The 27,699-nt window shown below is 30.7% G+C and overlaps 6 protein-coding genes across 20 annotated transcripts; 3 read left to right on the top strand and 3 right to left on the bottom strand.

Moving 5' to 3' along the window:
• Window positions 1-1,788: 1,788 nt before the first annotated feature.
• LOC122524123 (myeloid zinc finger 1-like) lies at window positions 1,789-6,197 on the bottom strand. Of its 9 annotated transcripts, none has more exons than XR_006305469.1 (9): window positions 6,061-6,197; window positions 4,285-4,334; window positions 3,801-4,151; window positions 3,579-3,719; window positions 3,350-3,510; window positions 2,988-3,275; window positions 2,626-2,866; window positions 2,191-2,501; window positions 1,789-1,927 (listed from the first exon to the last, which is right to left on the bottom strand). XR_006305469.1 is itself a non-coding variant. In XM_043646212.1 (8 exons), exons 1-8 carry the CDS (start codon window positions 4,518-4,520, stop codon window positions 2,253-2,255), a joined length of 1,503 nt encoding a protein of 500 aa, XP_043502147.1. In that variant the 5' UTR covers window positions 4,521-4,619; the 3' UTR covers window positions 1,789-2,252. The 9 variants fall into 9 exon arrangements, 1 of the variants encoding a protein (XP_043502147.1); XR_006305466.1 differs by having other exon boundaries at window positions 6,070-6,197; XR_006305463.1 differs by lacking the exon at window positions 6,061-6,197 and adding an exon at window positions 4,499-4,619.
• Window positions 6,198-6,947: 750 nt separating this feature from the next.
• LOC122524125 (phospholipid phosphatase 6) lies at window positions 6,948-8,496 on the top strand. The gene is made up of 4 exons (XM_043646218.1): window positions 6,948-7,518; window positions 7,609-7,743; window positions 7,832-7,931; window positions 8,082-8,496. Exons 1-4 carry the CDS (start codon window positions 7,510-7,512, stop codon window positions 8,465-8,467), a joined length of 630 nt encoding a protein of 209 aa, XP_043502153.1. The 5' UTR covers window positions 6,948-7,509; the 3' UTR covers window positions 8,468-8,496.
• Window positions 8,497-8,706: 210 nt separating this feature from the next.
• LOC122524124 (alpha-tubulin N-acetyltransferase-like) lies at window positions 8,707-15,792 on the bottom strand. 4 transcript variants are annotated; one of them, XM_043646214.1, is made up of 9 exons: window positions 15,240-15,792; window positions 14,869-15,002; window positions 13,168-13,317; window positions 12,450-12,621; window positions 11,815-11,956; window positions 10,962-11,055; window positions 10,770-10,857; window positions 10,617-10,663; window positions 8,707-9,399 (listed from the first exon to the last, which is right to left on the bottom strand). In XM_043646214.1, the coding sequence occupies exons 2-9, from the start codon at window positions 14,970-14,972 to the stop codon at window positions 9,129-9,131; spliced, it is 1,068 nt and encodes a 355-aa protein (XP_043502149.1). In that variant the 5' UTR covers window positions 14,973-15,002; window positions 15,240-15,792; the 3' UTR covers window positions 8,707-9,128. The 4 variants fall into 4 exon arrangements, with proteins under 4 accessions (XP_043502149.1, XP_043502151.1, XP_043502150.1 ...); XM_043646216.1 differs by having other exon boundaries at window positions 15,607-15,792; XM_043646215.1 differs by having other exon boundaries at window positions 15,660-15,792.
• Window positions 15,793-16,380: 588 nt separating this feature from the next.
• On the top strand, window positions 16,381-17,931 carry LOC122524126 (S-phase kinase-associated protein 1). The gene is made up of 3 exons (XM_043646220.1): window positions 16,381-16,517; window positions 17,002-17,280; window positions 17,585-17,931. The coding sequence occupies exons 2-3, from the start codon at window positions 17,002-17,004 to the stop codon at window positions 17,792-17,794; spliced, it is 489 nt and encodes a 162-aa protein (XP_043502155.1). The 5' UTR covers window positions 16,381-16,517; the 3' UTR covers window positions 17,795-17,931.
• A 447-nt stretch (window positions 17,932-18,378) lies between these two features.
• LOC122524119 (beta-alanine-activating enzyme) lies at window positions 18,379-22,593 on the top strand. 4 transcript variants are annotated; one of them, XM_043646204.1, is made up of 11 exons: window positions 18,379-18,576; window positions 18,659-18,920; window positions 18,991-19,449; window positions 19,533-19,912; window positions 19,982-20,070; window positions 20,151-20,645; window positions 20,742-21,007; window positions 21,092-21,243; window positions 21,317-21,480; window positions 21,556-21,819; window positions 21,904-22,593. In XM_043646204.1, exons 1-11 carry the CDS (start codon window positions 18,573-18,575, stop codon window positions 22,315-22,317), a joined length of 2,949 nt encoding a protein of 982 aa, XP_043502139.1. In that variant the 5' UTR covers window positions 18,379-18,572; the 3' UTR covers window positions 22,318-22,593. The 4 variants fall into 4 exon arrangements, with proteins under 4 accessions (XP_043502139.1, XP_043502140.1, XP_043502138.1 ...); XM_043646205.1 differs by having other exon boundaries at window positions 20,151-21,007; window positions 21,556-21,655; window positions 21,771-21,819; window positions 21,904-21,944; XM_043646203.1 differs by having other exon boundaries at window positions 20,151-21,007.
• LOC122524120 (rab GDP dissociation inhibitor beta) lies at window positions 22,376-27,096 on the bottom strand. Its single transcript, XM_043646207.1, has 5 exons — window positions 26,531-27,096; window positions 24,842-25,255; window positions 24,534-24,747; window positions 24,258-24,440; window positions 22,376-24,162 (listed from the first exon to the last, which is right to left on the bottom strand). The coding sequence occupies exons 1-5, from the start codon at window positions 26,689-26,691 to the stop codon at window positions 23,806-23,808; spliced, it is 1,329 nt and encodes a 442-aa protein (XP_043502142.1). The 5' UTR covers window positions 26,692-27,096; the 3' UTR covers window positions 22,376-23,805.
• Between the last annotated feature and the right edge of the window lie 603 nt (window positions 27,097-27,699).

The raw sequence follows: 27,699 nt of genomic DNA, 5'->3' as shown, positions 1-27,699 counted from the left end.
TTGTATAATATATATATATATATATAGATATATATAATATTTATATATATATATAAAATCATGTGTGAGATTAAGATATATATAAAAAGATGTCGTTGAGAATTCATTGCATCACCGTTTGCAATAAACACCGTTTACAAATATAAAATATCATTTAAATACAATATATATCAAAAGCAAGAAAGTATATTATTATAATTATTATTATTATTATTACTATTATTATTATTATTATTATTATTATTAATATTATTATATTTGTATGTGTCTTCGTATATGTGTATGTGTATGTATGTATGTGTGAATATCGCATAATTGAGAATATAGTAGTTACCGAGTTACCGTTTTTTTTTCTTGATTTTTTCTCATACCTTTTTTGCTTTTTTTCGGTGTTTGTTTGTTTGTATGTTTGTTTGTTTGTTTGTTTGTTTATTTAATTAATTAATTAATTAATTATCGACTAGAACGTAGTACGATAGATTCAAAATTGACACACATTTATAAGTATTGGCTTTCGTTATTTTTTACCTCCCCCGACGCTTCCTTCAATAATATTATTTTTCTTTTTTTTTTCCCATTTTCACTTCGTTTGTCTCTCTCGAAAATCTTAATCGATTTTAGGGGACGGTTCTTTTTTTTTTTTTTATTTTATGCATTTAAAAAAGAACGAACGAGCGAACGAACATGCTGTATAATGCCTTCTAATATATAGAAATCATTTTTAAATGATTAAATTATTTAATTAGAAAATATCAAATGAATCACAAAATAGCACCCTTTTCTAGTCTTAGCCAGAGTTCTCCTGATAAATGGATCATGTGAGATGATACAAGCGACGCGACGTTTAAATTGAATTTAATTATATATAAAAAAGATAGAATTAAATATATATATATATATATATTTATACATATATTATAATTTTTTTTTTTTTTTATACAGGAGACACTCTAGCTTTTAAATCGGTATAGAATTGCAGTCTTAATCTTTCTCATTCGTTAAATCACGGCAGAATATTCATGTAAATAAAACGAAATATACATATACATAATAGATACATATATGTATACAAGATGCCGTGTAGCACACCTATTATCAGTCTTTCACTATGATCCAGTCTACGATTCTAGCACCATTATGCAGCTTTTATTTTTCGTTATTATCGAAACCAAACGGTTCGAATACCGAATGTACGTGTATACCATTTTACTTTTTATTTTAATTATTATTATTATTATTATTATTATATTATTATTAATATTATTATTATTATTACTTTTTAAATTTAATAACAATAATTAATCAATTAATTTATTAGCGCTTATATTATTATATGCAATTGTTTTTTTTTTGTCCTTTTTTTTTCCTTTAATTTTTCTTTATAATAATAAAATCCGAAGATTAGAGATTGAATGATCAACATGATCACATGCAGATTTCTAAAAATTATTGATTTATCATCTCAAGTTTAATTTAATATTATCGATTATGATCAGAGATCGATTACTTCGAGCATTCATATCTCCATAGTTTTTCTTCAGCATTTTTTTCTTATTTTTTAATATTTAGTAAATCGATGTTATAAATAAATGTGATTAGTTGGATCGCACGAAAAAATTCTTGTTTGTAATATTATTTATCGATCTCTGACCATATCGATAAAAGTTCTAAGACGCAGATGATGGTTCGACAATTCTTTGCTTCAATCGTTTGTCTTATAAATAATAGAAATAAACAAAAAATAATGAAATAACGAGAAAAAAAAGAAAAGAAAAGAAAATAATTGCATTACGTAGAAATCTTGATTTTAATAATTCATCTTATAGAGATAAACAATCTCATTCAAAGTTTTACATTTAGCCTCTTGTTCTTCATTTCACAGCCATTCACTTTCAAGATCTTCCTACCATGCTACATTTAATAGTAGCTGAAATACCGGATTGTAATTATTGATCGCGATTTAATTTTTTTTTTTTAATATTATACACCAGGTGGTGGGTCAAAAGTATTTCTAGACATAATTTATTAATTATTATATCCAATTATTATCGTATTAAGCTCAAAATTAGCTTAAGAAGGCTCTCGTAAAATCGATTCTTTTTTAGTTCCAAAAAGTAACTTAGGAACTTTTGATCCGCAGCCTGTAATAAATAAATGAATACAAAAATAAAATAAAATGAATATATTTACCTCTGACCGAAAGTCGTTAAGAGGCTAAGTCATTCATCCTTGCACTAATTTCTTCGTTAGCACTAATTCGTCGACTCAGGATTAGAGGACGGCGAAGACGCGGGGCTTTGTACGACGATCGAATCATCTTTATCGTTCATAGTTGGCGTTATCAACATGCCACGTGGACTGAACGTATCGCAATATAAATTTTCTTTCTTATGAACTCGCCTAACGTGACTCCGTAGATTATCACGTCGTGCACTTCTATATGCACAATGCGGACAAAGATGTGGTTTCTCACCGGTGTGCATACGACGGTGTTGAATCAACTGAATCATCAATATTTAATCTAGGTCAAATCTATTTCAATTGCACGAGTAATTTGATAGAAAAAAACAAAAGCAAAGAGACACACACACAGTAAAGAAGAATAAAGTATTTGTTATTAATTACCTTTTTCAATTGAACCGTGCGGAAGATACAGATATCGCAACAAAAGTAACGATCGTCTCGATGCCTTCTCATGTGTCTACTAAGATCAACTTCAGATGATCTATCGGCACCGCATACTGCACAACTAACTCTTGTTTCTGGTGCTGTACCTCTCGCGTGTGCTCTCAAATGCCTTTGGAAAGCTTTCTCGATCGTACAGGCATAGGAACATAGAGAGCATCGATATTCCTCCCTTTCGTATCTAATTTTTGGAAGCAAAAATAAACCCATAATCAAACAAAATCACGAGGAACATATAATAATGTAGTATATAGAAGAAGAAGAAGAAGAAGAGGTAATAAAAAATGATTTGACTTGAGTACCTATACCTGACGCGTTGCAAGGCCAGCGTACGTTTCTTTCCAGTAGGTGTCATTCCTTGTGCCACGTGTGCTGCTACATGTGTCTCCATGTCGCATCTACTATTCGTTGTAAAATCGCAGCCAGAGGCGGGACAAGTCCTGGATTCCCTTGTTTCTGTACCATTTAATGTTGGGTGACAATCCGCTATGTGCTTTCTTAAAGCTGGTCGCGTTGGTGCTACTACGTCGCAAGAACCACATGAATATCCTCGATGAATGTTATTTGCATTTGGACTACTACCTCTTGACCTGTACATCATTAAAATATCGTTTCTCATTATTGCAATTCGTTCCTAGTATTAATAATAATGCAGTTAGTATACCTTTCCGTGTAAGAAGAGTGCTCACTCTCGGAATCACTATCAGAAGGCATATTAGGAATTTGCGTAGCTTCTAAAGCTGCAGTAGCTGCTGATAATCTTCCTAACATTGCTGTATAAGCGCCTAATACCCAACCATTTAATACTGGCGACACTGCCCCTTCCTATATGATAAATATTAATGAGAAATTCTTTTAGATCTTATTAATAATCAATTAGGCAAATGACGTACCTTATCGAGACCTAAACAGGATATAGGATCTAACAATTTCGTAGCAAAATTGTTGTTAGCCGACTTATGCGAACTTCCGGTACTTCCGCTATCGCTTTCCTCTTCATCTTCGTTCTCGTTATTCTCGATTTGTTCGGAAGTCTAAATGATTAACAAAGGAATTTGTTCATTTTATTCTCATATAACGGGATTAGAATGCATAATGAAGAATTATGAACCTACTTGATTTTCATTTTCGTCGGGCTTTTCGATGTTTTTTTCGTTGCCTTCGTTATCATCGCCATCGTCATTATCTTCGCGACGAAAAGTATCGTTATTTTCATCTTTGACCGATTCTAAATCGTTAGTACTGCCGGAAGATTTCGTAACCAATTCCATTGGGCCATAGGGTGGCCCAGATAATGTTAACGGTAAAGGTACCATATTTGTTGGCTGATGTAGGGCACTTAGGGCTAAAGCAGCCCTCGGAAGTATTTGTGTCGCATTTGGGGGTAAGATTGGATGTCTACGGGCGAGGCGCGGGTCTCCCCAAAGTTCACCCGCAACGTGAAGACTCCAAATCCCATATTCCATCTGAAGAAAATATCTTCAATAGATACATTTGTTCCGATATATTTTTAACTCGGAACGATCGAAAGGGAGATCTAAATTTATTTATTGGAACACAGATTAAAAGAGAAGAAGAAGAGTTTTAACGAGCAATTACCCGTATTATGATCTGTGACGTCAGACATGTGCCCCAGTTCGATAATTTGACTGAAATGGTTGAAGATAAATTAACTTAATCGTAGGTATTGGATTCCAAATAAAGCGAAGAGATCGGCCCTAAAGATATATCTTAGATAATTTTTCCTAAATAAGAAGAAGAAGATGGATAGAGGGATTGGATGTCTCTTACAGGTGCCCCTCTGGTGGCCTACCGCAACTGTGGCCGATCGTCATTACGTAGTCTCATCCCCCATGCAGTAGTAATAGACCACGATCGGTCCTTGCAAAAATCGGTCGATCTTAATCGTTATAGTGTCGAAAGTGTTAGCCGCGTGTACCACCAAATAGATAAAAATGCAAATGCACGATAGATAAATAGGTAAAGACAAAATTAGTAAGTATGTAAGCGAACTGCCCGGATACGTGCTGGCGCAGAACGAACGAACTCGCGATATTCCTGACCATCGGACCAACCCTCGTGCATGCATACTTTAGCATAACGTTCTCTATACAATATCTAAAAAGAGAGAGAGAGACCGAGAGAGTGCGGGGGATGAGGATTGAGTAGGTGTATGTGTATATATGAGAGAAAGAGAAAGAGAAAGAGAAAGAGAAAGAGAAAGAGAGAGATAGATAGGGTTCCCCTCTATTCGTATAAAGCGCCATCCTTGTCGTCCTACCGCACTGACCCCCTCCCATTGCTCTCTCTCGCGAATCGATTTGTTATTGTTTTTGTGTCTGCGGTCGTCGCGGCAGGAGGCGAATGGGAGTATATATCAGGGAGAAAAAGAGAGGGATAGAGAGAAAAAGGGAGATACGGTGAGAGAAGGGGATGCAGTCAGGGGGGTACTTGTACTCAGAAGTCTCGGTTTTCGGAATGGCTGGGATAAAAGGGTAAAAGGGCAAGAGAGGTTGCCGGCGGCAGTTCGTGCCTGGGAGAGAGGTGGCGGTACCGCTGGGATGGATATACCATGCTGGTAAAAAAGAGCGAGGGAAAACGGGTGCTCGGAGTATTTGGTGGGTGAGGTAAAAGAGGTGGAAGAGGAGGAACAGGAGGAAGAGGAGCTGGAGTACTAGATCGAGGGTGGGAGATTCGCGAGGTTCTCGCGAAAAGGGTAGTAGTGGTGGTTGGTGGTGGGTGGTGATTGTGAGAGTATGGTGGGAGAATCCCTGGCAAGGAAGAGTTGCGCGGGGATTGGGGGGTGGCTCCAGAGTCAAGGGGGAAGGGGACTGAGGTAAGGCGAGGGATTCGTCGGCTTGACAGGTGACAGCCGATCGGACCACTGACGTCACAGATCACTCGCTCGACCGCTCGCACGCACAACCCGATCGAGGACACACTACAAAGACGACGAAGACGACTACTACAATAACGGCTACAACAATAACGGCTACAACGAAGATGGTACACGTTTGAGAAAGACACAAGCAAGCAATCAAGCAAGCAACCAAGCAACCAAGCAAGCTGATCAACGCTCTCTCCTCGTGGAACGTGTTCTTTTTTTTCTACACTCGCGTTTCGTGTACCGAGAGAACGTACACGTATATATATACATGTATATGTATGTATATGCGTATAAAAGATCGCTGGAAAAGAAATGTGTAAAAAAAAAAAAGAGATAAAAAGGAGTTAAGTATAAAGGAAAGAAACGAGAGATAACTTCAGGCAACGTTACAATCAAAGTGATATCTCGCAAAACACGTATTGTAAATAAATAAATGTAATTTTTAAGATTAGATTTTTTTGGCGCTAGTACGGTAATAGGGTATTTACGGTGCTAACCGGCCGATATCCCCGCGCGACGCCTCTATCTCGTTACCATTACACTCGGATGTATGAAATGCGCCAGCGGCATACACCATCCCCCCACAATAGCCCTATTTATGATTGGGCAAAATTGCTTTCCATGCGCAGAATAAAATCGCGCGCGTCTGGAAAAATCCGCGGTGCCGAGAGCGCATCAAACGTATTCCCATGAAACGCGATTTCATTTTTTTTTATTTACCTCATATCATAATCTCATGATTATTAATATTTTCTCGTTATGATCATCGGTCCTACTACATTGTCATCATTTTATTTAATATGTTTCTTTATTCATTTTTATTTTTATCATTCAAAAAACAAAAGTTACGAAAAATTAAATATGGCGATATCTCGAGCATGCGTATAACAATCACCACCCACGACTATCTATTCGCCAATCAGCGCTGGTCAAAATCGTTCCGTTTGACGTCGCGAGAGTACGCCACGCTTGACAACCTTCTTTTTATATTTTTTACTTATATAAGTACATATGCGACGCCATTTTTTTGGCAACATCGGTCACTGCACGAGGAAATGCACATTTGTGTTTTTTTTCTTTCGATTATTTTTATATACGTTCATCTAATTGTTGCAATAATTGTGAATATTCGATTATTTATTCTTCGTCGTTCTTTCAAAAGCTTTGTCAATCTAATTAATCTTTTCTTTTTAAAATAAATTGTATATTTTATTATACATAATTAATGTCAAAGTTCTAAAACTGAACTAAAATCAAATTATAATCATATAATAAAAATTTTTTCATTTTCTATAGAGATATAAAATATTAATCAAATATAATCTTGTAACAGGTATATATGTCCATTAATTTAATAAATTAATATTAATGGAAATATATTGAATACAGAATATAACAAAACATGTTACACATGTATAAATTTATCAAGTATTTGTTGATAATGTTTCATACCTTAAGTTCTCTTGAACTTTAAATTTACCCTCACTCATATTAATCAAAAGGAAAAAAGCACAGTAGAATACTTATTATTAGATACTTTCAAGTAATAATACAAAAAGATTTTTTGATCATGAACAACGTTTCTATAAAAGATACTGTAGAACGTAGCAAATATTATGTAATTTATTTATTTTTTAATATTTTTTCTCTTTTCTTACTTTCTGATAGGCCCATTTCTTAGAGACCAGTAGTGCTATGTGATTTTTTAAATCTATTTGAATTTATATTTTCGAATATCACCGATAGATATTAGCGCCATCAGAATTTTTCGTGTATTGTTTTTTCTTATTCCTAATCTGTGTGTAGTTTAGGTTAGGTGCACTATTTTCGATTAGAAGATTCGTTCTCTGAATTAATACTGGTTTATATATCAATAAAGTAAGACTGATTATTATATTTTGGCTGTACTCGTTGGTACAATTTATTCGACGATTATCATGGATCAGGTATTACTTTAAAAATAATTTATTTATGGGTATAATGCGATAACAGTACTTTATTAATTAATATTATTTTTTATTCTTTTCATAATTAAGACTGAAAAACGACAAATCCCTTCGTTATTGAAAAAAATTTTAGCAGCAGATGTTTATTTAACCAAAACTTTTGTAACTACATTTGAAAAATATGTAACGTTAAAACAACTCAAAACACATTATAAGGCATTAGAGGTATTTATGAAAAGCATATTTAAGTATAATATGCTATATGTTACAAAGGTCAATGTTCAAAATGATAATTAGTATTTCATTTTCAAAGATATCGTGCCATGGAATTACTTGGATCGCATTGACATTAGCTTCGATATGGATTTTGAACAGTACATCCCTTTATCAAATGCAAGTTAATCTTCTCATGGGTAAGTGATAATGATTTCGAAATTAAAAGAACGGTTAGATCTTTAGAATGAAAATATATACTTAATTAAATTTAATTTTAATAAGATTTATATGCTATTGTGTTAATATAATTACTATATATGTAGTATACATAATGGAAATCTCTTTAGGCTTCTTTATTGACATATTCATAACTGCAATATTGAAAGCGTTAACCAGAAGAAGACGACCTGCACCTAATGATGATTATTTTTCAATTGGTCCAGATAAATATTCATTCCCATCAGGACATGCATCTCGTTCTGCTTTCATTGTCTATTTTTTTTTGTATTTATGGGAAGTGCCCATTTTTTTTGTACCATCCTTAATAGCTTGGTGTACTTGTGTTTCTTTATCTAGACTTTTAATGAGACGACATAATATACTTGACATCTGCGCTGGGATAGGTTTAGGCATTCTTGAGGCAATGCTCGTTAACTATTTATATTTAAGTCAGGATACATGTATAAATTTAATTTCCTGGATTACAAATGAGAAGATTGATGATGACCTTTGAATTGATTAATATTTTAATATTTTATTGATTATAATTTTTCAATTTATTATTTATTGTTACAATTTATATATGTTTTAATTTTTGTTTTTTTTTTTATTATATGAATAATTTAAGACCAGAAAGTGATGAAAATGTTTTATAATACAATAGTTTAAGATATATTTTCTATAGATTAGACATTCAATCAAATTGAACATAAAATTGCACCTTAGTCTGTCTTTCGCTTTTAAATTTTTTTATTTTAAAAATTTGGTTTGCTATTTGTAATTTAAATTATGAACTTAGAGTAAACTATTTGGTATTGTTGTTTTATTAGGTTTTTTGTTTGGTGTATTTTTTATTGTTTTATTGTACTTTATAATCATATTCATTAATTGAAACTATGTCAATGCTGCTGTATTTAATATAATAAAAATTAAATGCCAATAGTTAAGCGTACCTAAAAACATAACATTGGCATCTTAAAAAGAAAGTAATTTGTGATTTTAAATAAATAAAAATATAAATAGATAATGAAATTAGTTTGCGTGGAGAAAAGTGTTGTCATAAGAACGCAATACTTTTTTATATGTAATAAGCATCTAGACAGAAAATTACTTTAGCATTAAATTTATTTCTATTTTGTGTTTATGATAATAGCATTTATAAATGTTTTCTTTTTTTACCATAATGGCGAATGGTAAAATTTGAGATCGAGATGAGTGTGCTGATTGTTTCCAGTTACTTCTTGGCTGCATGAAGGTGACGCTTTAACAGTTTTTTCAGTTTCTTTTATAACGGGAGCAAATGATGTTGCTTCGTTATTAGGAACAACTGTCTTCGGTACCGTTGATGATTCATTTGTATGTTGTTTTTGATCATCCTCCGAATACAAACTTAAAGACCGAGGTCGTTCCAGTTTTGGCGTTATAGGGGATGAATTTATATCCTCGCTGAAAATTTAATCTCTTTCCGTGAAGACGCAAAAATGTAAACATAAGCAAGGACATGCAATTTTTATTATATATACGATATAAAGTTTTTTGTGATTTATGATTTATTTTATTTGACATTAAAATTCAAGAACATGTATATGAATGATAAAATATATACATAAAGAAATAAAATTGCAAACCAAAGCTTCAGCAACCTTCTCTGAAGGCTTAGAAATAGGTCTAATAAAAATATAAACGTCGCATGGTATTTAAATAATATTATTTCTATGATAAATTTTATAAGAAGAAATATTTACCAAATATTATTCTTAATAATAATTATAAGATATAATAAAAAATGTATATGCGTGTGCGTTATTAATGGAACGAAAAATATTTTACAAACAGCAAATTTGGAGAAATTTTTATAGGAAGACTACATAAATACAGATAAGCATAAAACTATGTGAAGCATGAAAAAATAATTAAAAAATTAAACGAATAGAATAAATGAGATCGGTGCGAGTGATTTTAAATATTAGAATATAAATATAACAATTAACTAATTATATACTATATTTGCATGTGTGTAAAAACATGCATGATAAAGTGTTGAAGTATTTTTCAAGTGCGAGTATTAACGAACAACATATTATAGTATTGAACAACAATGTTTTCTTATAACATATGAAATAACTTCTACAATATAAATATTTTTTTATCATTTTTAAAACATTGATAATTCGTCAAAAATAAATTATTTAAATAAATATATGTTGTTATTTTTAATAATAATCAACTATAAAAGAAACTAACAAGTTTAAGTTTTTGTCATTTAGTAATCGAATAAACATATTTTATGCGTTAATTGCATAAAATTGTCTTGTATTTACATATAATAATAATAATTTGAATAAAATCGAAAGAAGACTTATCCATTTTTCTAAACTATAATTTAACGATATATGTTGAAAAATATATATGTAACTTTGGCAAGAACAAACATCCCGTTTAACGATCCTGGAATGAAGTTTGTAGCTTTCGTCTTTTTTTAGTTTTCCAAATAGAAATACGTATCATTTCTTCGTTAAAAATTCGGACTAATTCGCGTATTAAAATAATAATAACAAAATAAATATAATGTAAATTGTTTAACTAAATCGTTTGTACAAATGTTTTAAAAGAATCGCACAACAATTTCAATCGTCGAAACACTATACTCCGATTTTACTCACCCTGTACGTTCAACTGATTGACCAACTATTGCAGTGTTATGGATTATCTATAATAATTAATTGTTATTTTCAAATATATGTATGTATTTTTGTATAACAATTATTAATAATAATTAAGAGATACGATTTATATATATATATAAATTCACTTACGTTTGCCATTGAACAAGGCGGTCGTCCAGCGGCGTATCTTCCGTAAGAACTTCGTGTAACTGTAGAAACATACGGGATATCATTTGTACTAAAAAGAAAATGTATTAAACAAAGTATTGATTCACAAGTTTTATTTAATTATATATATATGTATATACACACATATTCACATATTTTTCATAATACACTTACCTATTACTTTTCGTTGTATTATTATTAGGCATTCCGATATCGAAAGAATGTTTTGGAGGTAAACTATATCTGTTTGCTCTAACATCTTGAATTTCTAAAAAAGAACAAACGAAAAGAGAACAAAATGTAATAATAAAAATTAGATTAAAGTTCGAAGTTCTTCGCAAAGCTAGCTATTATTTTGCGAATGGGAACTAAGTTGTTAGATTGTTAATCAACATAAATCTAAGCCAAGGGTAAAATCTCCCTTTTACGATTTGAAATCAGATTGTTAGAAAGAGCTATAAGCTCCTTTAAAATTAATTATCAATAGCATTGACTGCTATTTCCAACTGTCCCCTTTTTATTCTTTTTGCTTTTCATTTTTAATTTTTTTTTTTCCAATGCAATATCACTGGCAAGTATTTGGCCTATATCAGACTGACTGACTGACTGACTGACCTTGTGGTGTACCTTTTTCGTACCTTTAAAATGAAGTAGGATCGACGATGACTCAACTTTGGCCTTGTACTTTTATGGTGTTATTCAGATTACCAGTCGATCCTTTGTAGGATTTTCATAATACTTTATAGTATTATGAAATTTTAATTATAGTTAATATCAAATTCGTATCTCATCGATTAAATTATATTTTATTGAATTAGCCAATTAACGTTAGTATTTTATATTGCAAATGTCTATTTTACTTGTTAATCAACTCAATAAAATTATTTAAATATTGTTTGATTTTTTAACAGGGCTTTTTTTCTCTAGTTCGAACTTATTGATTTTATGTAAACATGAATAAACACACTGGCCAAGTCTCTTAATGAGTTTATTGATTCAACAAAAAAAGAAGAAGAAGGGAGCTCACCGTCGTCAAAAAATCCTTGGAATACTACGAATTTATTATTTTGCGGTATGATTTTAGACAATCCATAATGCTTTTGTAAAAAGGCAAGAAATTTCTCCGATGGTCTGTCGATCGCTAATTTCACTGGCCTGATATTTTCTTCCTAGAAAAATTAGAAACACGTGGAGAGAAATTGTAATCGTTAGAAATATCTTTAGAAAGAGTTCATCGAATAATTATAATTATTGGCCGTGAAATATCAAATGATTTAAGTATGTAGAAAGGATCGTTGATTTATCTAACGTTCATATTTATTTAATAAAAGTTGAGGGAGAAACTTTGCTACCATGTATTAGATACAAATCAACGAACCATGTCGAAATAAACGGCCTGCATGAGTTCACTCACCTTCTTCATGCTACCTTGGAATCGTAACACCTACCTTACTTTTATAATTTTTCATCGTGCTGGATGAATATTCTTTACGTTTACAAAATTTTATATTGAATAGAATAATATAAAGAGAAATTTATTGTATATATCAAATTCCGATATAAATAAAACAAAATCCTAATTCAGAAATATTCTTGATCACGTTGGTGGTGTCCTTTGAATTTACTATTGTTTTAATTGTAATTAATTAATAATAAACTTACGGACAGCATGTACTGATAAAGAATTTTTCCAAGTCCCATACGTTGTCGAGATTCATGAATATAAAAATCCAATATACACCGTGGTTTCAATTGATAATTTGCTCCAGTTTCATCGAACATAAATAAATTTTTCGATCCAGTTTTCAGCAAACCTACTACGCTTCCCAAGTTGCTACAAAATCGAAGATCAAACGATTACGCATTGATGATTGATATGAATCTAAGTATCATATTTAAGTATATTATCGTAAAATAACATCTAGCTTGGCCCGATTCCGAAAAAGAATAAAAACTCTATCACTTATCGTTATCTTAATCTTTCGATTATCTCAAATTTCATCTTTCTCGAGCTGTTACGTAAGATTATTACACACAAAATATTCAATATTAAATGCGTCATTTAGTTGAAAGAGTTAATCAATGACGAGCATTAATATAAATTAATGTCCATGAATAAAATGAACTTAAAATTCTTCCCCCGCCTAAAAAAAAGAAAAGAAAGAGGAAAAAGCTAAAAGACGCATTTCCCGCAGTAAAGCCCAGCTTCGTTATCGATCCACCATTGCTATATACTATGAAAGCCCTCCTGCTTTCATAGGAAATATAACTCGTCTACTCGAGCACATATTAAAATATATTTTTTATTTCTAAATTATTTCGATATCTATTTTTCTTTATAATTTCATAATAATTTCGTGAAAAAAATATGAATAATTACTTGTTCGCTTCGCTGTCAACGAGAAGATAAACGATATGGTCAGTGTCTCGAAGTTTACTAGCACTGGTAATTGGTTTGCTTAATCCTTGAGCTTTGGCAGAGGCTTCACCCATGTCATCCAAAATTTTTTTTATTTGTCGTTGATCTTCGCTGCAACATCATTAAAAATAATCCATTTTGTTTTGTTTTGTTTTTTTAGATAATTAGGTCAACAACATTGGCTGGCTATAACTTAATCGATCATTGCAACGACGATAATTTGATTTTCGTATAATTTTACGTATCGATCGTAACTTCTTTATTTTCTTGTAACAATTAGCTTTTGAAATACCGATACAGAATTGTGTGAAAATTCAATTAATTATCCGATGCAACGTTGTAATACGTAGAAAATTACATCACGAATCGCATCATTACATAATACACGTTGGGTATGCTCGTTGTATTATAACTTTCAGTTAATCTTGTAATAACCGATATATATATTATTTACCGTTATTGTGTGTCTATGTCTACCGTAATTTCCGTTTAGATTTGTTTTTAATACTTTTGATAGCAGTCCAACATTTTAAGTTTGAAAATATAATTATCGTCCATAGGCTTCGACCTTAACATCGATTGAAGTAGTCTAAGGACGATTCGATCATCTTTCGTCGCATTTATGTCTCATAAATAGACATATTTAGCATATCGATCAATTCGTCGAGTTCTACACATATTTAAAAATTTATCTTAGGAATGTTAGCGAGTTTTTATTTGGATTAATCAGCAAGTTATACCCAGATTTGTTTACTGTAAATCCCTAAATATAGTTCAGTATTGTATAATGTTGTCCAGTAACGTAAAAAGTGATTAATATTGACTTTCTAAATATCGATATTACTTAGAGGAAAATGAAAATATCGAAATGGTGAACGCGTTAACGAAATATTTTGAAAGTATTATTATTTGTATCTAGGTAACAGGGAGAGTCGGTACTGTATATTTACCGAACTCCCCAACGTTGTTCTCTTCTCAATGCAAAAAGGAAAGAGGGATCCAAGAGAGATAGTTTTCCACATAATAACGGAGCAACGGGAGGTAAGCGGTGAGAAAGCACTCTACCATTTCGTCATAGACTTCCGTGAGCGTTCGTTCGAGTCACTGCTTAAGAATTTCTACGAACGTTCTTTTAAATTCACACGTTCTTACATGCATATATATTTATCGCATAAGATATTAGATCAAATAATCCATAATTATTTCCAGATGTTTTTATCGACATTTGCATCGTCGTGTCGTCATCGTCATCATCATCATCATCATCATAATCATCGTTGTCATCATTTAATTGATAATTAATACGACGAAGTGTTCGTGAATAAAAATTGGATAGATAATCGTAACAAAAATATTGTTAATATTTTTATGCAATCGGGATTAAATTCTGTAAGATTATTTCGAAAGACGTATATATGGTCCATTTAAAAAAAAGGCCATCAATAATACTGGGGCGAAGCCGTTCTCGCCCACACAGCATTTCGCGCCAGCGTATACGCGTTCCTGTAATGACCGGCTAATAACACAGGTGTAACGTCCTCTTACATACACACTATACATACATACATGTATGTATGTTAATTACAATAATACAAAAAGGAAAGGAAAATATATAAGATTATATATTTCTAATTATAATAATAATAATAATATTAATCTTACTTTAGCTGACGACGATCCCCTTTAAAATCTTCTGGTATTAACATATGAGTAGCCTTGTTGATCTTCCTAGGTAGTAGTTTATTGACGTTGAACTTGAACTCCATCTCGCGAATCTAGTATTTCCCTTCTGCTGGCTTAAAAGTTGATCAACGTGTGTATATGTATGTGGGTGTATTTGTACGTTACACACTTATTCCGTAAATCAAAAGTTCTTTTATCTTTAAGAAATTGGATCACCAGAATTTTTTCTTTCTGCTTTTTTATATATATATATATTTTTTTTAAACGCAAAGATCAAATAACATTCTTATTCTATGTATCCGGAGTATGTATACGTAAAAATGTGAATATATATGTATGCATATACATACGTATTTGAAAAATTAAGGTACACTGTCACCGACAGGAATGATTTTGAAGTCATCCATAGTACGCAAACTTCGGATAATATTAAATTCTTGTTAAACAAAAAAAAAAAGAAAGAATTATATTATTTCTTTTTCTTTTTGTTTTACTAAAATGTTACGAGCGTCGATGATGTTTTTTTCTCTCGCTCTTCGTAATATCACATCATTTCTTTTTCTTTTCCTTTCTTTTAAATTTTAATTATATTAATAATTTAATTTGAAATATAATATTTTGTTATTTCTATAGATAAATGAATATGCAATGAGAAACGTTTTAAACAATTTTGACACTGTTTTGACAGCGATAGATCCAATCTAACAATTGTCTTACGTATTCCTATCTCTCCGAAAGTATGATAATTTTTTATAAATATAGAAAATTACGTAGCGTGTATGTATGTATTTCCTCGATCGTGTGCGTCTCAACACTTTAATGTCCTTCACGGTACTCACAGCCACCGTGATACGAGAAACCAAGCAAGAGAACGATGTGTCTTTTCTGAGGGATCAAGAAAGAGTGAGGGAAATATTCGCGCGCATGATTTCTACGGATTGACCAATCACCTATGCACTCGACGATGTCGTCATGTGGTCACATGGCCTGTTTTCATAATGGCGGCTAATTTTGAAGTTGAGTAAAATGAGAGCATATTATTTAATCAAAAACAATATTTTAGTCGATTTAAATATTTATTGATACGGTAAATCGTATTTTTTATACTAGTCAGTGTTCAAATACATTTGCATATACATTCTGTTGGTTATATAGTTAATAGTTATAAATTTAATAACCAATAGAATACGTGTTAGACTTTGAGAGATGACGTGGCTATCACATAATCTGTATTTCATAATAGCGATTAGTTTTAAAGTTCCCTGCAATAAAATTATTTGTATTATGTTATTAAATGTACAAATATTCTATTAGATTTATATATTTATTTATATACGATTAATTAGTGATTTAAAATTCCCTCGAGTGGAAGCTCGATTACTGCACGTACGATAGACCAATGAGAGAAGAGTATCGATTGAGTGTTAGCGAATAGAAAATGTTTCTAGATGACCAATAGTACGAACAGAAGGAGAAAGAAAGAAAGAAGAGTAGAAGGAGAAAGGAAAGAGAACAAAGACGAGTCAAAAGCTAGGTAGAGTCTGTTCGTGGAAGGCGTACAAATTATAACATTATTTCTCTATTCTTTGTGCTAGTGTAAATATTCGTCGTCAAATAAAATTAACAAGGTAATATTAATTTTTAGAATATCATTCGTGCCTAGGAAATTACAGTATATCAATCCTATTTGAATTATTTCATTTTTTACAAAATGTATAAACGCGTAGTGTAGAGTGAGAAAATGTCGTTTCGTCGTTAGGAATGAAATATGCTGCGTTAGAATCAAAATTACTTTCGGGTCGCTGTTAATCGTTTTGAATTTTTAAAAAAAAAAGAGAAAAACAAACAAAACAATAATTCGAAACAAGTATCACGTGTAACTGCTGTAAACAACTTTTGATATTTACCCTTGATGCAAATTATTTACAAGAATCTATATTTTTCCAATTACTTAGTTATATGCGTTATGCACACGTATCAAGGTTAATGAGAAATATATATAATATGCAACATTTTGTATAAAAAAATAACTAAGCTTTTCTATTTTGGAAATATTTTATTCGATTAGAAATTTCTTTTTTCCACAATAGAAATTCATTTCTTTTATTATAGATGCCTAATATCAAGCTGCAAAGTTCTGATGGAGAAGTATTCGAGGTAGATGTAGATATTGCAAAATGTTCTGTTACGATAAAAACTATGTTAGAAGATCTTGGCATGGATGATGAGGAAGAGGAAGCCGTTCCCTTGCCCAATGTCAATTCTGTTATTCTAAGGAAAGTATTACAATGGGCAACCTATCATAAGGATGATCCACCACCACCTGAGGATGATGAAAATAAAGAAAAACGTACTGATGATATTAGTTCTTGGGATGCTGATTTCTTAAAAGTAATTACCTTTATTGTTATATGTTATATCGTTATTATCTACAGAAACGTACAAGGTGACTCATAAATCCATTAACAGGAACTATTATCTATTATAAATAGATTTAATTTAAAGACAATATTTATTCATAACATAATATAGAATTCGAAAAGTCTTTAATAATATATATACTACGATAATTAAGTAAATGGTAACATTAAATGAGTTATGGGCCACCTTTGTATTATGAGTCATATCGAACAATTTGTTGTTTACCACAATTTAAGAATACTTGATAGATATAGTTGTACGTTATTTCTTTTAGGTTGATCAGGGCACACTCTTTGAATTAATTTTGGCAGCTAATTATCTTGATATTAAGGGACTCTTAGATGTTACGTGCAAAACTGTCGCTAATATGATTAAAGGCAAAACTCCTGAAGAAATTCGTAAAACATTTAACATTAAGAATGACTTTACAGCGTCCGAAGAAGAACAAGTTCGCAAGGAAAACGAATGGTGCGAGGAGAAATAAAGCCAAAGGATCTTTTTAAAATATTTAATTTTAGTATTTCAAATTGTTATGTTTTGGTCTTTCTTTCATTTTGTTTCCTCCGTTCTGTCCTATAAAACGTTTTTGTTACGGAATACATGCAAAAAATTTACATGAAACCACGATTTCATTGATGATGTGCTTAAATGGTATAATTTAAAAAGTTTACTACATTTTATTCATCTACTCTAATCCAATAGATTAAATATGTGTAAATATTTTATGGCAAATATTAATTAAATTTCTACATACTGTATGACTAATAATTTTCATCATATTTTTTATATTTTTTTCTCATCTATTAATATAACACATTTTAAACGATTTTAAATCTAAATCTTTAAGATTCGTTTGTAAAATTATAGTTTAAATATATTTCCGTAATCTTAGGTAATAATATCTTACTCTTTCTGTCCATCTCTCACTTTCACTCTTACTCTCACTCATTTACTTTATCTCTCTTTAACAATATTTATTTATTTTTAATATCTTTAAAAAATTAAATCGTTTCATGTATATTTTGTAATTCGATAATAGAAACAAAATTAAAAGAATTTATTATTATATATATACAAAAGAAAAATTGTTTTAGTTGGTACAAATAATAATAATCGATTTATTCGATATATATTTTAATTCAACTTTTAATCGATACATAGCAATGATCAGACTAGTATACATAACCTTATTTCAAAAAGTGAAACAGGGAGTTTCTCAAGACTAACATTTTGTGCTGAAAGTTGTGATATTATTTTTAATTATGGGTAATAATAATACAAATTAAATATTTAATTAAATAAATAATTAACTCTCCTTTTTTAACCATAAATAATTAAATTATTATAGAATCAATAAATAAAAAGCAGAAGTTAAATTATAATGTAAATGACAAATTTAAATCTTTGATTGACATCATTGATTGGAATCATTTGAATAATACAGCAGTAGAGTATCATGATTTTAATAAAATTTATGCAATTAAATATAGAGAACTTAATGAAGGAAGGCATAAAATTGCTTCAGAAGTGTTAGCATATATAGAACATTTTGAATTTATTGGTATCAGCGATGATGTTCCTGAATATTGTGTACCAACACTAATACTAGGGTGAGCAGATATTTTTAATGTTAATATATCACAGAAAGAAAATAATATTGATTTATTCATTTATTCATAGAATATTAACAAAAGGATTCGGTTTTGTTAATTTACCTTTAAAGAATGTTACTACGTACAACATGTTTTTATCTACTTTATACATAAAATATATTTTTCTACGACATCCTGTGGACGATGAAGATATTATTTGTAAATTCGAATTATACGGTGAATATTTGTATTTATCCAAAGTAAATGAAGCACAAGAACGATATATAGAAAATGTAGAAAGTGGTTACGCTTATGCGGTTTCTACATCAGGATCAACTGGAGAAGAAAAAATTTGTAAAGTACTTAATTCTTGTATAATACCTAACATTGTTGATTTAAAATTGATTCTACATATTTCATGTCATGACAAAATTGCACAGCTGACAAGTTTAACTTTTGATCCTAGCATAATAGAAATATTTTTAAGTCTTCATTCCGCCAGTACAATGTTTATGGTATCGAAAAGAATTAAAAATGATGCCGATAGGTAATGATTAAAAAACTAAATAACATACACATTTCAATTTATTGATTTGTAATATTAACAATGTTATATTATTATATTTTTAGACTTTTGAATGTAATGTTTTGGAGCAAAGTAACCGTATTACAAACTACTCCATCGCTACTTTTTCATAGGTGGTGTCCTAAACATCTTTCCAATACAATTCTTGGACAATTTAGTCCATTGAATATAATTATCCTGGGTGGCGAACCTTTTCCCAAGATAGACAAACTTAATGAGATTAGACATATTGAAAATGACACTGTATTTTTTAATATATATGGTATTACCGAGGTATCATGTTGGGCTAGTATTAATAAGATTGTAAGGATAAATGAAAAAAATAAAACATCCAATCTTGGTAGAGTCTTATCTGAAACAATATTTCAAGTTAGAAATGAAGACGGTAATATAGTGTTGGAAGGAACTGGTCATCTTTACATTGGTAATAATTTGGCTCTAGATTTTATTATATTATTGTTTATATAATATATTATATTTATTTTAAATCTAGGAAGCAGTAGTAGAATATCTGTTATCGACGATGAAGTTTTTCAAAATATGAATAAACCTGTATTTCGCAATACCGGTGATATTGTACATGTAAGATTTTTCTTTATTATATTATTAATATACTATATTTTAAATATATATATTATAATATTATATATAAATTATATCAGATCGATTACAGCGGACAAATATTTTATAAAGGAAGACAAGACGATATGATAAAACGATATGGAAATAAATTAAATTTATTAAAACTTAATGAAATAGTTAACAAATTAGATTTTGTACATAATTGTTATTCTTGGTGGGATGCAGAGAGACATAAATTGCATTTGTGTATACACGCTATAATGAATGGAACTAATAAGTACGAATTAAAAAAAGAAGTGATGTCGCATTTAGAAAAATTACCTGATACTTACAAACCGGATAAAATTCATTTTATCAAAGATATTCAACTTACAACAAATGGAAAGATTTGTAGAAAATTTTTACAAAAAATATGTACACAAGATAGAATTGTATCTGATAATTATCAAGATGAAATCGAAGACATTTTTAAAAGTTTATGGGATAACTACTTGAATTCTAAAACATATGGTTTTATAAAATCAGGTGGAACTTCTATTATGGCTCTTCAAATTTCAACAGAGATTTGTGAACTTGTAAATACTCAATTTCCAAATTTAATTGGAATGTTACTGAAAGATTCTACATTTGAAGAATGTCTGACATATCTTAAAAATACTTTATCATTTAAGTTAACACCTAATGAAGTCGATGTTCCTATTAATTATACATCTACACAAACATATGGAATTATGGATAAATCAATTTCAAATAATTCAAATAAAATAGATAAAGAAAATATATGTTTGTGGCAAAAATGTAAAGGAGAAACATATAAACATTTATCTTTTAATGATCAAATATTAAAGTCGTATAAAAAAGTATCTAACATTCGCGTTAAAAGTACATTTAATTTAATCAGTTGCGTAGATTCGTCACCAACTGTATTTCAGTATAAGTAAGTATAACTATATCCATATATAGGATAATATATACATATATATAATTTATAATAAAATTTATTTCTTTTTACATTATTTAGCAAGAAAACATTTGTTACCGTAGGTTCACATTTGGGTGTAATTTGTACTGTTGAACTTGAAGCAGAAGATGATAGGGATGCCTATAAAATTCAATTTCCAAATAGAATCGAAGCTTCAATTGTAGTTTTAGATAATTTTAAAGGTATCGTTGGTAAGTGATTTTTTGTCTTTAGATCATATACGATATGATTAATCTTCATTTTTGTAATCGTTGTCATTTGTAGGTTGTTACGATTGTCATATTTATTGTTTCTGCTTAAAGACAGGGGAAATTATTTGGAAATATAAAACAGGAGATGTAGTTAAATGTACAGCTTTATTATCTGAATCGTGTAATGTATTATATATTGGATCTTACGATAAAAACATATACTGCCTTTCCACCGAAGTATGTAAAAATGCATACGTATATATTTGTTCATTAATTTAATCGAATTAAAAAATGCATAAATATTAAATCTAGAATGGAACGAAAATTTGGAACACGAAAGTCAGCGAATCGAGTATTACAGCAAGCGGAAGCTTACATTCACCAACGAATTCAGTATTATTTGGAACTTTAGGTGGTACTTGCATAGCATTAAATCAATCAAATGGAAATATTTATTGGAGACATGAAATACTTAGTCCTATTTTTGTATCACCTGTTATACTTCATAACGGATTTGTACTTTTTAGCGGAGTAACAGGAGTATTAGTCTGTTTTGATATTCAAGCTGATACAAAGGTGACGATACTTAAAAAAATTAATAAGTTTTAATCGAAAAAATGATTGATCTATAATATACCGAATGAATATTTTTCTTTATAGTTATGGACATACCAAGTAAATAACGTTATACTTTCAAAACCCATAACACAATATGATCCGATAAAAAATTGTGATAATATTATCGGATGTTCGTCCAAGAGTATGTATTATTTGGAATTAAATTATACAATAGAAAAGCAAGAACCAATTGTAAAGTATGTTAAAAATCCATCATCGGAAATTTATACCACGCCTTGGAACGAAGATGATCACGCGTGTATAGCTTGTAAAGATGGTACATTATATATCTATGAACTTTCCCAAGGAAATATATTATCGAGTATTAAACTTGATGGAGAAATATTTTCATCGCCGATTATGGCAAATGGATTGATCATAGTTGGATGTAGAGATAATAATCTTTATATTTTAGAGCAATGCGAAGAAGACGTTGACAAAGATTTTTCAAACTAGTAAAAGGAAGAGATAATAAAGACAAACTCAAATTAATGTAATAAAATATAAACGGATATTAAATCAATATATTTATTCCATAGGACTTTCGTATTACAGTTTACATTGCCAATACCATTCTGAAGAAGAAAAAAAAAAGGGATTTATTTATTATTTATCAATGTGTATGCACAATACATCAAATTTGTTGTACATAGTACGAAATTGCGAGTGTTCTTGGTGATTTCAAGCAAAAAGTGCAAGCAAAATGGAAATATAGAAAAAAAATAAAAGAAATGATAGAACGTTCATTCTATTCTCACACAATGCATATGCTCTCAGTAGCAGCAGCGAGCAGATGTACAGACATATGCGCTCTTGCTATCTATCTATCTATTTTTTTTTTCTTTTTTAATTCTTTTTCTTTTTTTATTTCGCACACCTTATCAAATAACGATAGATATTTTTGATACATTCAAGGGATATGCAAAGGAATATTCACATTCGCAAGCTCACATAAAATAACAATTTTTCAACGATTCGATTTCATCTTTACATATATTACTATCCATGATAAAACATACTCGATCGCTCTTGCACTATTCCATTTTTTTTTTTTTTTTTATAGAGAGTATCGACTCTATCCTACATTACTCGATGTCATTTTAATTTCTTCTTAGCTTACATCCACTTTCAAGAATTATTATTATCTCTATATGCATAGGAATAATATATTCTCCTCTAAAGCTAAACTGAAACATGCTATTTAAATTTCTTTCATTTAATTCGCTATATTGTGTCTCTCGTCTTACTCCTTAATATATATATATATATATAATATATATCTCGTGTCTGTTTTTTTTTTTTTAATCGATGACATTGCAACAATAATTATTATGCTCTCTCCTTCTACTTCAGCCTCATTTTATTCTATTTATTTCAGTAATTAAAATATTACACAATCTGTATTCGTAAAACTGTTGTCTTCTTCTATGCCATTCTTAAAAATTCATGCATATATTGACAATAATAATATGTTTTGCTGCTACTGTTGGCATGGCCCGTGTTTCATTCAAATGTATATGTGAAATAGATTTATTAATCTATTATTTCATTGGATGATTGGAAGAGGTTTTAAAAAAAAAAAAAAAAAAAAAAAGAAATTTAATGTCTCGTATATAAATGAAAGTTTGCTTAGTTTTGTTTTAGATTAATTGTAAATAAGGGATCAACATAATAATGTTGGATGACGAAGTTCCGATTAAGAGACAGAGAAAAAAAATAAATTCTCTTTTCGTTCTCTGTCAAAGAGAATTGTAAATGAATTATATAAACGGGGTTTTTTTTTTGTCTTATCGCAATATTACATGCTCAGTATGTATTTGCTTTAAGACCTCGATGACCGACACAGTCGGTAAGATAAATGTCCGATTAAATTACTTAGACTTTGATAGTTGAATTTTGTTTCTCGAGTAATGGACAAAATCATCACAACGCGCATTATTACGGTTACTGATCCTCGTCGCCTAATTCTTGTTTAACTTTGTTGAAATCAAATTCCTCGCCGGTTGCGCGTTTGAATATATCTAATACGTCTAAGCAGGTAGTTTCAAAATGCGTTGTAGCATCGTAACTCCTAGAAATAAAAATTTGACTTTCGCAGCCATCGTCGGTTGTTTCCATGTAATCTGATATGGAAACAAATTTTTGTCTTATTGGGCCAAGTAAATCTAATCCTGGTTGGATCTCTTGTTCGGGATTTTTAGTTTCCACAGTGGTAGACACCATAGCTATGAACCAGCCTTTTGCGGCTACTTGATGAGTATGCGATACCAAAGAAACGTAGATGTCGGAGTTACGATTCACCTGTAATGTCACAATATTATTTTTCATGAGTAAATTACATTTGTAATGTTCAGATATGTTATAATTATTTCACTTTTATTTGACAGCTTTTTTACCTGTTTCTGCGGAATGATAATCTGCGTTGAAAGGGCATCGCCGGTACTTGGTATCGGATGATCCAAAAGGCAAATACATCTTATAACTTGGCCAACTTTCTTCACGCGATCAGGTACATAGGTAGGATCACAAAATACTTGTTTACATTGAGCTACTTCGTCTCCAGAACGTACACCAGCGACCTACGATCGAAAGAAATGATTTTATCAATTATAAAAGATCAATTCAAATAATGCATTTTAAGGGATGCAATTATCGAAGATTATTTTACGTACCTTACCGTCCTTCATGACGATTTCATCAATTGGTTTATCCAACATGTACGTACCCCCGTAAATGGCGCTAAGTCGAGCAAAACCTTGAGGTAGTTCACCGAGACCATACATAGGATACAAATATGGAGATTTGCCATAGCGTGCTAAACTATCGCTATACAATTTGATTCTCCTTATGGTTGTTATCGCACTTTGACTTATGTAATCGTCGTCCCTAAAAAAAGAAAAAATAGAAAAGAAAAGAAACGTTTAGTATTTTATGATATTATTTTGATGTATTACTTTTACGTTATAACGCAATCATTCACCTGTATAGAGCTAATGCGTGACCCGTAAAATCTTGAGTATTTTTATCAAGGTTAAATTTATTATAAAGTGCGCTCATATTGTTGTTAAAAGGATCAAATCCTTCCCAAGTTTTAGGATCCTCCTCCTTCATATTTTGCACCCATACAAGAAAGTTGCGGAAACGTCTTTTCTCAAAGATACCCATCAGATCGCTGGACAAAGCTTCTTGCTGATCGATTGGTACCTTAGAGATCTTTCCTGATTTATACACATAAGATCCTTCTACTGATTTAAATTCCAAATAACGTGTCACACCAGTATGAATCAATAGCTTCACAAGGAGACCGTTGGCCATCAAGAATTTAGGTATAAGATCGACATTCCAATCTCTACCACGTCCATAACTTTCATCTGGTGGTGGAGCTTTGAATTTGCTATATGACAAAATGTAATTGAGATCAATTGTAATCTTCCTTTCAATAATGTAACATCATGTTAGCAAATAATAGATAAATTATAGTATGCTTGTACTAACGTTGAAGAAAATTACGTATTTTGTTAAGTCATTCAATGTTTTTTATGATCATTAAATAAAAGAAGAAGAAAAAGATGAAAGAAAGAGAATGAGAAGAAGGCTGAGGAGATAAAAAATATATTTTTATCACCCAATAATTGTCAACAAGATCCATCCTTAATCTATAATGAAACAAATCATATTTTTTCAAAGAGAATATTTAAATTAATATCAAAATTCAAGGTCGTATTGCAGTATCAATCACAACCCACTTTCCTGATAAATTTACTTGCATACACAATTATACATCTGTGTCCGATTGATGACTTTAGAAATTGGTGGGGGATTAACTATCATTACGTAAAAAGAATACAAAAAATAAATCGCATGAAGAAAATGAAATTGTAGAAAAGATAAATCTTATCATGTTTTGTAAACGTAATGTTTCAACGAAGGGAAATGAATTAAAAAAAAAAAAAATATTCGACGATTCGAAATTCCCGCCCTAAAAGAAAGAGTCAAAATAGAAATAGAAATTTGATGTTAATTAAAAATTTTCGTCTCCACCCACCTACGAAAGGGAAAAACAAGTCAAACTGCATCCTTATGGATTTGAAGTTCCCGCCCCCGTTTACTTATTTTCTTTTTAAATATCGTTTCGCGTAGAAAATAAAAAAAATATGTCTAAGGAGTGAAATTTGTCCCCGTTCGACTTCCTCTTCGACGATTTCCGTATGAGAGAGAGAGAGTGAGAGAGAGTAGTATATGGATCAAAGGGGAAAGGGGTTGGTAGGAATAATGTAGAGAGAGAGAGAGAGAAAGAGAAAGAAAAAGAGAGAGTTAGTAACGGAAGATTTCGATCGTCTAACGAAGCTTGTTCAGGAAGAGAGATCACACATAGAGTGTTCCGTGTGTACGACAGGAACCAGAGGGAAAAATCAATAAATCCGCATTGCACGGGCGCTGCTAAAAAAGAGTCTCGCACTCGCTATGTTTCCTCTATTCGATAAGACATTTTCTCTTTAGAGATAGAAATAGAAAAATGATGATTTAATCGATTTAAAAAAAAAAAAAAGAAGATAAAAAAGCCAGAGGAAACGTCAAGAGAAGGGAATAGGGTGGAGGATTAGATCATCAGGGTACAACAAATAGATCGATTTAATGTCGATCATTAAAAAACATCGTTCAAACTTACGCGAATAGATCTTCCAATGGTGTTATGGAGGCCGATTCACCACCATAATACTTGTTGCGGTCTACGTGGAGTACCTTTTTTCCACTAACCGATAACATACCCGATAGGATGCATTCTTTTAAGCCGGTCCCAAGAACAATCGCGTCGTATTCTTCATTCATCTTGACGTTTCTCTTTGTTGCACGGAATAATTCTTACAAATGACGTTTGAATTTTTGTTTCCTCCTTACTTTCTTCTTCTTCTTCTACTTTTTTTTCTTATACAAATCGTAGAAGGAGGATCCTTTTAACGGTGACAATATAGATGACAAGTTGACGGTTTGATTCCTTTCAATTTGGGTGCGTGGGGCTCAGAGGGGTCCAGGGGAAGGGAAACGGTTAAAAAGAAAACTTTAGTGTAAAGAGGTGTTGCCGTTTCGAAGTTTATCGAGGTATAGGAGATAAAATGGTCGCGACAATAAGCTCTCGTGGCTGCCAACTCGCACGACTATTATGCCGGAACGGAAGACCTCCTTTCTTTCCTGCCTGCCCACCAACAGTTTCGTGATGACGGAGTTGATATGGTTAGTGTTGCCAATGTTACAGGTTTTATCTTTACTTTCTATATACCTAGTTTTATTTTATAAATTCATTAAAATCTTTATTATTTTATTATTATTCATATTATAAGCATGAGTTTATTCATTTCTATCATTTTTCTCTATTTTCCAATACGTTTTTCCATAGTTTATTTTATTTCTTTTGTTACAATTTCTGTTGGATTGAAACAAGTCTGATTTCGTTTTTAAAATTCCCGCGAAGGTGCACCATTGGTAGGAAGTTTCGATACATTCGATTGGCCCCCATGCATTTCCCGCCATTTGTTTCATATTTGAAGTAGTACTATTTTACCAGCTTAAAAGGTAATTTATTATCGAGAAAAAGATTGAAAATATCACGATGTGGACAATAAAATTCTTTTTTTTTGTCAGAGAATTTTATTCATAATGCGCATACGCAATAATTCCTTCAATAAAAAAGATGCTAACCAGCGTGCTAAAAAATGTTACTAAGTAAATCAAATCGGTGAAAAGTTGTATTAATTTAACATATTATTAAACGTTTCAGTATTTAATTATTGAAACATACTATAATTCCTTGAATAAAAACAAATAAATCGTATCATATGT

The sequence above is a fragment of the Polistes fuscatus genome, unplaced genomic scaffold, assembly GCF_010416935.1.
Source record: "Polistes fuscatus isolate 324 unplaced genomic scaffold, CU_Pfus_HIC Scaffold7, whole genome shotgun sequence".
In the NCBI taxonomy this organism is placed as follows: domain Eukaryota; kingdom Metazoa; phylum Arthropoda; class Insecta; order Hymenoptera; family Vespidae; genus Polistes; species Polistes fuscatus.
Note: the sequence above shows the minus strand (reverse complement) of the source record. Positions and strands in the feature narration are given on the sequence as shown.

Bases quoted from the DNA above. Each gene is read 5' to 3' on its own strand.
- LOC122524123 (XM_043646212.1), bottom strand. From the start codon at position 4,520: ATGACGATCGGCCACAGTTGCG. The intron at 4,152-4,284 runs GTAATTGCTCGT...TATTTTCTTCAG, and splicing joins CGTCACAGATCATAATACGG to ATGGAATATGGGATTTGGAG. The intron at 3,511-3,578 runs GTACGTCATTTG...TTTATCATATAG, and splicing joins CCTGTTTAGGTCTCGATAAG to GAAGGGGCAGTGTCGCCAGT.
- LOC122524125 (XM_043646218.1), top strand. The intron at 7,744-7,831 runs GTATTTATGAAA...TCATTTTCAAAG, and splicing joins CACATTATAAGGCATTAGAG to ATATCGTGCCATGGAATTAC. The intron at 7,932-8,081 runs GTAAGTGATAAT...AAATCTCTTTAG, and splicing joins GCAAGTTAATCTTCTCATGG to GCTTCTTTATTGACATATTC.
- LOC122524124 (XM_043646214.1), bottom strand. From the start codon at position 14,972: ATGGAGTTCAAGTTCAACGTCAATAAACTACTACCTAGGAAGATCAAC. The intron at 13,318-14,868 runs GTAAGATTAATA...ATGATGTTGCAG, and splicing joins GGGGATCGTCGTCAGCTAAA to CGAAGATCAACGACAAATAA. The intron at 10,858-10,961 runs GTAAGTGTATTA...TTTTCTTTTTAG, and splicing joins AATACAACGAAAAGTAATAG to TACAAATGATATCCCGTATG.
- LOC122524126 (XM_043646220.1), top strand. From the start codon at position 17,002: ATGCCTAATATCAAGCTGCAAAGTTCTGATGGAGAAGTATTCGAGGTA. The intron at 17,281-17,584 runs GTAATTACCTTT...TATTTCTTTTAG, and splicing joins GGGATGCTGATTTCTTAAAA to GTTGATCAGGGCACACTCTT.
- LOC122524119 (XM_043646203.1), top strand. The intron at 18,921-18,990 runs GTGAGCAGATAT...ATTTATTCATAG, and splicing joins GTACCAACACTAATACTAGG to AATATTAACAAAAGGATTCG. The intron at 21,244-21,316 runs GTAAGTGATTTT...TGTCATTTGTAG, and splicing joins TAATTTTAAAGGTATCGTTG to GTTGTTACGATTGTCATATT.
- LOC122524120 (XM_043646207.1), bottom strand. From the start codon at position 26,691: ATGAATGAAGAATACGACGCGATTGTTCTTGGGACCGGCTTAAAAGAA. The intron at 24,748-24,841 runs GTGAATGATTGC...TTCTTTTTTTAG, and splicing joins CACGCATTAGCTCTATACAG to GGACGACGATTACATAAGTC. The intron at 24,163-24,257 runs GTAAAAAAGCTG...GTGACATTACAG, and splicing joins TTATCATTCCGCAGAAACAG to GTGAATCGTAACTCCGACAT.